This window comes from Populus alba, chromosome 17 (genome assembly GCF_005239225.2).
Source record: "Populus alba chromosome 17, ASM523922v2, whole genome shotgun sequence".
Classification (NCBI taxonomy): domain Eukaryota; kingdom Viridiplantae; phylum Streptophyta; class Magnoliopsida; order Malpighiales; family Salicaceae; genus Populus; species Populus alba.
The window spans coordinates 12,771,364-12,780,196 of record NC_133300.1 but is presented as its reverse complement, the minus strand read 5'-3'; the positions used below and the strand labels follow the sequence as shown (position 1 = coordinate 12,780,196).

Below are 8,833 nucleotides of genomic sequence, written 5' to 3'. Positions count from 1 at the left end.
GCAATAAGAAATGGGAAGAAAACTTTCCACATCTTGGTGCCAGTTGTTTCGGTCGATTCTTTTGTATAAAGAAAAGGAAAGGTGTTTGGCCTTCTCTGATAAGAATTCAAGTCTATCTGCAAAGGGAAGGGCCTACATCAACCTTTTGTCTCTCGATTTCGCAGCCCTTATCTTATCTGCCCTCCATATTCAGAGATGTGGAATAATATTAACTTCCCTGTCTTCATTCAATCCGCTTTAACTGTAACCTTGGATTTTTTATTTGTTTTATTGTTTCTTTCTCAATGGAAATGGACAAGGTAGCAATCTCCAAACCTATCGCCTGAGTTTGATGCACAGCTGAGCCAAGAAGCTGCATTTATTTTATCAGCTACTGTGTGATAGCTGATGACAGATGACAGATGACATTGTTGATTGGATATCCAACTCTAAAGGAATTGGATTCGTCATGTTGCCATGATATACAGAGCTTCAAAAAAGAGCAAGCATAGAACATGCATGCATCGGACAATTTAGTGGTGAGCTAAACAGGGGAGTACTCTCCATATATTTGAAGTCAAAATAAAAACGAAGAGGTTGGATTTCCATTCCCAAATTTATTTTAGTACAAAAGGGATTCTTATGCTACACAAACTCAATTCTTTCCTAAGCTCTCAGTTTCTCACTATTTCATATATAAATATGTACATTAACTTGGAAAACCATGTAAGTGGACATCCAAAAGCACCGTCCTGGACTGCTTCCAGCAAAAAGATAAATACCTAACGGTGGCTACTGCTGCTAGCTAGGATAGTTCTCTTCTCCTCTGCTCTTTCCTCTTATAGATCGACTGCAAGGAGACCATTGACAAATGATGCCAGTGACTGAACTGCAAACCTTCAGTTTATAAAGCTGTTAAAGTCGAAACACCAGAACTTGTTTCCACTGCTCGGAACAAATATCAAGTTAAAACTACCCAAATTATGAGCTCTCCTGAAATTTGAGAGATCTAGACAATGCTGCCGGATTAGCGTGTAAGACTGGAGAGGTTTCGGCTGCACGATTCTTTTCAACCTTTGAATCAAAGGCCTTAAAGAGTCCTCGGCCACCAAATGAGCCAGGCTTATCATTCTTAATCCCAAGTGTTGTCCATATAGAGCTTTTTGCGGCTTCTCCTGGATCATCAATCCTCAGCGTTTTCGGAATCCAAAGGCATCTTTCAGTGTTATTTTGTTTCACCAGCTCTTCTTTGGAGTTGCTAGGTTTGAGCAAGTTTTCATCTCTTGAATGTTTCCCTAGGGTTGGAGAGTTTGGGTCAGAGCTTGAGGAGGTTTGTTTTGGAGAAGATGGTTGAGGAAGCCAAGGGATATTCCAAGCACCTGGTACAGTACAACCCCAATAAGCTGCTGCAGGATAGAATGGCATAGGAAAACTTGAAGGGCAAAAGGCAGGTGGGGGTACTGGGGAGCTCCATTGACCTGAATTCCAAGGGTAAGGCCAGGGAACTCCAGGAAAACATGGTATCTGAGGGGGGTAGCCCTGATAATTCTGCATAGCTGATTCTTTTGACACACTTTTGCCAGCTTCATCGCTTGAATTTGACACTGTGACAGAAGATCCATTAGAATGGTCATCACCGTTTTCACCACCTCCATAAGAAACTGGGACCCTTAATGCTTCAGGTTTATGAAACCCATTCATTGTGCAGTTCCGCATTGTTTTATCTGCAAGATTCAATACAGAAGCCATTGATTCATGAAGAGGTGCATCAGAGCCAAAGGTTAGCACTGTTCCATTAGTTTTCAGTGAAGGATGGTGGACTCCATTTGGAACATCAGCTCGACCATTCTGAAGAGCTTCAGGAATGGTTATGTGACGGTAATGAGAAGCTGAGTTCTTGTTTTTGCGACGACCAGCACCCACAGGCACATTCCTCATGGTACCACCAGCTGTCCAATATCTCTGACAATTCTTGCAGAAGTGTCGGGGTTGGTTCACGTTGTAATTGTTGTAGTAACAAAACTTTGTGTCCATGCTATTACAGCGGGGGCATGGAATGATCTTGTCTGGTTTCTTCAGGGTTTTCTCTTGTGAATTACTTGTATCACTCTGTTCTTCTTCAGTGTTTGAAGTTTTCAACTCCGTGCTCTCTTTCTCAACGGAAGGTGTTTTAGGGTTTTCACTTGTCCCTGAAGTTGCATCTAGATTTGAAGACTCTTTGGCAGCTACAGGTGAAGCTCCATCTTCCTGGTTCTCAATTGTTGTTTTTCCCACCGAATCCTGAATTGATTATGATACAATTAATAAATATAAGTACCAACACTAGATTCTTGAGAAACAAAAAAGAGAACACAGGCTTTGAATGGAGAAACCAGTTCAATTAAGCTAAAAAAAATTATAACTGACAGAATTTTCACAGCAAATATATATTTTAACTCATTAAAGCTGAACACAAAGTGAAACAGATGACAGACATAAGGATCGGTAGAGTGCTTCTGAACTTTTTTTATATATATAGGAAATTAAAATGAGGTTTATCCCATCTCAATTTCTCCAAATGATAGTGGTTTGGGTTCAGTGACATTTTTTTTCCTAGAACCATTAAGCCTAAACTAGATGCTATGCCCACAGCCAACTCAATCGCTCACATGGACTATATATTTATTTTCGAATCATCTCAATAAAGGCAAGAGAAGATAATTTTGTAGAACAGGGTCGAAGCATTTCTTATTCAAAATAACAAAACCAAGAAATGACAAGCATTTGTGTTTTGACACACAGAACAAGCCAGAATGGTAAAAGAAACCAATTTATGCAAATCTGAATAGAGCAGAATAACAAAAAGAAAAACTAGGAGATGAAAGAAGATTTTGCTGAATCACTTTTTTGAGAATCTAAGGGCAGAAATATATTGATCCAAGCTCCTCTAACTTAAAAGTAAGCACCATTAATCTTTTGTCCTTTAAAGGAAAGGAAAATTGACAGAAACCCCTACAAGGAGGCAAGCTTAGGTAGACAGTAAGCATGGATTGTGGTGTGAAATTTCAACTGCAAGCATCAAGGACACTCCTTTTTTTCTCCCTTTATTGAGATGAATAAAGGCAATATTGTTAGACAAATTATAAAAAAGTCATCCTGGAAATTCACTAGAAAAAATATATAGCAGAGAGTATTTTGAGGCGTAATTCAAAATACCAGACACTTTTCATATAACAAAAAAGGATTTTTGAGGGGAAAATTGGTTTTCAATGATACACATATGGAAGAAAGAACATCCATTATATCTAACAATTCAGCACCCAGAACCCAGACGGTCAAAAAGATTACTGACTTTGCTTAAATTAAAAACACAAAAATTACCTAACAAAAATGGCAACAAATCTAATTTTCCCATTATAAAAAAAATATCAAAAATGATTCTTCTGTGAATCGTCTAGCTAGTTACTTGACAAACTAGTTATATACATAGGCCTGCAATCTCCAAAGGAACCTGAACCAAATCAATCATAAGCATAAAACAAAGAATCCCAAAGCACTGACTTTTCCAAACCAAAACAAAACAGTGGAAAAGAAAAGAAAACCCATTAATTATTTTGATTTTTTAAGAAACGGGTCTCTCAAAATCCAAAAAACCAATCAAGATCAATAATAACAATCATTTTACCTTATCATCAGTTTCTGTATCTTCTTCTCCATGATCTCTTTTATCATTGTTATTATAATCATCAGTAATATTGGTCTCATCAAGAGAAGAGTTTGCACAAGAAGGACGGTCTTGATCTTGACTATCGTCGTCGTCGTCGTCATCTGTGGTGGTAGCAGTAGTAACAGAGATCTCTGGCACTTGAATAGTCTTCCCGAACAGCTTAAATGCCTGGTCCTTTGGCTCCGACATTTCTGCCTGCTTTTCTTTTATTGAACAACTAAAAAAACTGTAAGCTTGTAGAGAGAGAGAGAAAGGGGGAATACTGCTATTTTTAGAGAGAGAAAAGCGTGTAAAGAGATCAGACACCGAGCACCATGTGCAAACGTAGACTATATGTGCTGTGTAAAGTTGAGTCGATGTGTTTTTGATCCGTTTAGGCAGGTGGGTGCTGCCACGTCGGCAGTTTATAGTATTTGATATTGGGCTGCTGTTATTATTTTTTAGAATATTTTTTAAAAGAAAATAAATAAAAATAATATTTTTAATATTTTTAAAAATTAATTTTAATATCAATATATTAAATTAATTTAAAAACATTAAAAAATTTATTCTCAAACAAAATAAACTTCGTTTTCTGAATTATAAAATACGGTTTTATCCGGGGGGGAAAAAAAGCAGCAGCTCCGTAGAGCAATTCTGAACCACAAGTATTGTATGTGGCCTTGAAGGAAAGATTTTTTTTTGTCTTCTCTTTTTTATTATCTTCTTGCCCATAGCGGCAGCGCTCTTTTTACTTTCAATCCTAGTCACCCGCCCCTTTCTATCTTTCAACGCTTTCTTATCCTCTCTAAATAGTACATACTATTATTTTTTACCAAATTATTATTATTATTTCATATTAAACAATTCTCTGTTGAATTGTAAATGAAATTGATTGATTGTTTCACTCTCCTTTTTCTTTGCTATTCAACATTTAATAGAATTTAAAAATATTGCCCTATAGTTTTTATGTTAGCTGAAATTGATGGATTATTGTATGAATAAATTATTATTTTTTATTATTATTAACATGAGTGTGTGGCTCAGTTTGTGTGCATATCGACTAATTCTACATGTCTTAAATTTAACAATTATATAAGCCTCCAGTGTCATTATATTAGCAACCATAAAACTCAAATCTAAAAACCACGAGAATTATTATTCATGTTATTGGTTTGAATCTTTGATCTAATCAACAAATAAGTTGTGTATCATAAGTTAGTTTCAAAATAAATAATAATAAATAAATAAATAAGTTGTCTCGTAAGTAGTCTTATAGGTGCGTTGTGATTTGTTTTAAACATGACTTAGAGTGCAAGGTTTTATTAGGAGGAGAGAACGTAGAAATTAAGCTAATTTTGAAACCTTTTTCTTGTCTTATTTAGAGGGGGAGAAAAGGCATAAAAATGTTCTTGTTGATTAAGAGATTTATTAAATTTTAAACCTTTTTTTCTTGACTTCTCTTCCTTTTTAAATCTCACTTGACTTTACTAGTTGCGTTAGGTAGCAATTTAATGAGTTTTTTAATACTATTTTACTTTATGAGAAAGCTTGTACACGTACAAATATATATATATATATATATCATTTTTTTCAAGTACCATTGCTTTATAATTTTTAGACCGGTTTGGTGGTCAATCTGAAGTTCCAGATTTTGACCAAGTTATCAGGTTATTTGGGTTAATTTTTTTTAAAAAAATTAAAAAACGACATTAATTTAATAAAAAAAACAAAAGTTAACAGGTTGCAACCGGGTTTTTGACTGGGTATTGTCGAGTCATACCTAGTTTTTTTTTTTTCTTGTTTTTTTTTAACTCGACCTGGTTTCAATCCTGGATCAGTCGGATCCTGGGTCAACCTACCTAGTTAAACTAGGTCTCAAAACTATTCATCATTTCCAACATGATACCATACATCTAATATTAGTTTTTTTTTTTTCAAGAAAGATTAAAAAAAAAAAAAAAAAACTAATTTGGGGCAATTCTTTATCTTTTTCTAACAAAAAAAACCTTCGATGTTGCTCAATCATGGTGTTTTTCTCGAGTGGAGCAATTTTGTGGATGAAATCGTGTGTTGGCCTTTTGCTCCACTTTGAAGGCTTGATTTTTCTTCTCTCTCTTGTCATGAGAGATTGTATTTGGCAATATCTCGTGTATTGCCAGGAGTATATTAATTTAATCCTATTCGGGATGTTGGTAGTGTTTCTAAAAATATAATATAAAAAAATAGCCTTAACTTCTGGGGAAAAAAATTAAATGATAAAATAAAAAAAATATTAATCCTATTAATTTTTCAGATTCATAGCCTAAGTTGTTAGATTGAAAATTCCATATATGGCAATTCCAAAAAAGTTTAATTCTCAATAAATCAAACTTTAAAGGATAAAATTGAGAAAAATATTAATTATATAAAATAAATTCAAAAAAAAAATAGTAATTGAAAGAAAATTAACTCTAACAAAAGGACAAAAAAAAATCGAAGACTAAATTGAAAAAAATAATATACCATAAATTCAAATTGAAGAATAAAATGTAAAATCAGTAAAACTTTACAAAAAGACCAAGAAAAAATTAAAAATCAAAAGAATAAGAATTGAATTAGAAAAAATAATATAATTGAATGATAAAATTGAAAAAAAAATTTACAAAACAACTAAGAAAAAAAAATTAAAAGCCAGAAGAATAAGAACTAAAGTTAAAATATCAATAACAAAAAGGATGAATCAATAATTTTTAGAGGATGAGAGAGAAAAAAAAAAAACAACTCTGCTGAGAATAAACCACCCCACTAAACCGACATGTGTTGCGCCAACAAGAAGATGGCTCGGAGTGAATTCAAATGACAAGATGAAATAATAATTTTAGCTATTGAAAAGCGCCACCCAAAATGCATGGGCACCTCTCAAGTGTGCTAACCCATGTTTACATAGGTCAATAGCTTTTTTTCAATAAAATAATATTTAACTTATGTAACAAGACCAAATTATCATTTATGAAATTAACAATAATAATAATAATAATAATAATAAAACAACTTTAATGAAAAGATCAAAAGGACTGGATGCATGCTTTTTTATCTCAAGCGTAAAGTTATTATTTTATCATATTTTAAAGAATAAAAATAGAAAAAATATCTTGATAATTTTAAAAATTTTGACTTTGATAATAATTAAATAAATCTCCGGTGTTTAAAAATTTTAAAAAAACATACACATCCTGGTCAATTCTTTAATAGTTAATTGGTTGTGTGAAAAGATAAAAATACATTTTTTTTGTAAATGCAAAACAGCATATACGGTCACAATGAATAGTAAGATGTGTCTTTTTTTTTCTTTTTTCTTTTATTTTTTTGTTGAGACGTAGAAAACGGACTTCCTTTAGAAAGTAAAATTATCTTTTGTTTGCACTTTCTTCAAATATCCTCCCTTTATTACTAACCTACTTCGTTGATGGATCTAAAGCCCTTATCTCAAATTGGAATTTCGAAGAAATCACACACTTTTCTCCTTCTTTTGTTCTCTTTTTTTGACTTTTTATTTTCTTTCTATATTTAGACTTTATTTGACATTTCTTGTTTTCTTTTTTGGTCAACCTGAATGCTGGTGTAGTGTTAGAGAAGCGTGGGAAATAAGGTTATATCCATGTTTTTTAAAAAATTTAATTTTTTTTTATTAAAAATTATTTTTTTTATATGTTTTGAATCGTTTTAATACGTTAATTTTAAAAATAATTTTTAAAAAAAAAAAAATATATCATTTTAATGCAATTCAGCATGAAAAAATACTTTAAAAAGCAACTACAACTACAACTATACTTTAAAAAGTTATTTATTTTTTTAATATTTTTTTATTTACTTATATTCTTGCTCATTTTTTTCTTTCCTTGTTACCAAAGGTGCTCCTTAAATATACTTGTATATCAACATAATTATTATTCAATATCAACAATTTTATTTTCTTTTATAAGTAACTATCTTTTAAAAGAAGAATACTAATTTTATTGATGATAATATATATATATATATATATATCAACCTTCCTAGAAGGAGAATTGAATTGAACTTGGTGAAACTCCTAGAAAATCAAAGGGCTCTATTTCCATTAAATAAAAAGAAAAAAATAGATTAACATGTTTTCTAAATGATTTTTAATACATTAATTCCAATAAAATTTATTATGCTTAAAATATAATTATCAATACTTATTTGATAGGAGAGAGGTAGACACAAAAAAAGAGGCAGGAACAAGGCAGAAAATTAACCAATAATTTTTTAAATAAATAAAGATATTTTTTGTAATTTTTAATAAAATCAAATATAATATTTTATCTCTTCTTTATATTAATTCCATCATTATTAAATGGAGATTAATAATTATAACTTGAATATCACATCATCTTCTTCCTATTTCGTAATTTAATTTATTAATCACATTCACATCCCAAGTGCGGCCTCAAGAATCCCGTGTGAGTAGGACCCCACGATGCTGTAAGAAGTAAAAACTAACAGAAAGAGCTTTCTGCCACGTCAGAGCCATATTCCAAGTAGGCCCCGCCACAAAAAGTAAAGTGAAAAGGCACTCTTCCTAATCCCAGTTGAATCCCTCGATATCGCCACACGTGTTCCCAAGTACCACGCCTGTAAAGCACCCACCAAAGATTTCAAAAAGAATCTACTTCTAGTGGCTCAGCTTTTTCCTGGTGAAATGGAGAATTCATGAGGGGCTTACACGTGTAGAAGTTGCAAAAAGCTGGTGGCCATACTAATTAGATAAACTAATAAATTAATGTAGGGACTCACACGTCGATAAGTAAAATAGTATTTGAAGTGTTCTTGGATGTTGGAACATCCGGTGATTGGACTTTCTGTGCACTCTAAACGTGTAAAAGCAAGATTGGTTGGCACAGAAAAGCCACAAAGATTAATACTTTTGTGTACACGTGTAAAGGTTGGTAAGTATCTAATACATGCTTTTCAAATCCACCACACGGGTTTAAAATAATAATAACTCCATAAAAACAAATTGATACCAGTTAATTGTATAGAAACCAAAATACATAACACATACTAATTCAAAATATTTTAAGATAATAATATATTATTATATAGATCTTTATTTTATGGCTTAAATTGTCAAAATACAAACTAGACATAGACCCCATTGAATTATAT

At 32.2% G+C, this 8,833-nt stretch overlaps 1 protein-coding gene across 1 annotated transcript; it reads right to left on the bottom strand.

Annotated features, from left to right (window-relative positions):
• Positions 1 to 562: 562 nt before the first annotated feature.
• Positions 563 to 4,024, bottom strand: LOC118049511 (cyclic dof factor 2). Its single transcript, XM_035059513.2, has 2 exons — positions 3,644 to 4,024; positions 563 to 2,259 (listed from the first exon to the last, which is right to left on the bottom strand). The coding sequence occupies exons 1-2, from the start codon at positions 3,872 to 3,874 to the stop codon at positions 961 to 963; spliced, it is 1,530 nt and encodes a 509-aa protein (XP_034915404.1). The 5' UTR covers positions 3,875 to 4,024; the 3' UTR covers positions 563 to 960.
• Between the last annotated feature and the right edge of the window lie 4,809 nt (positions 4,025 to 8,833).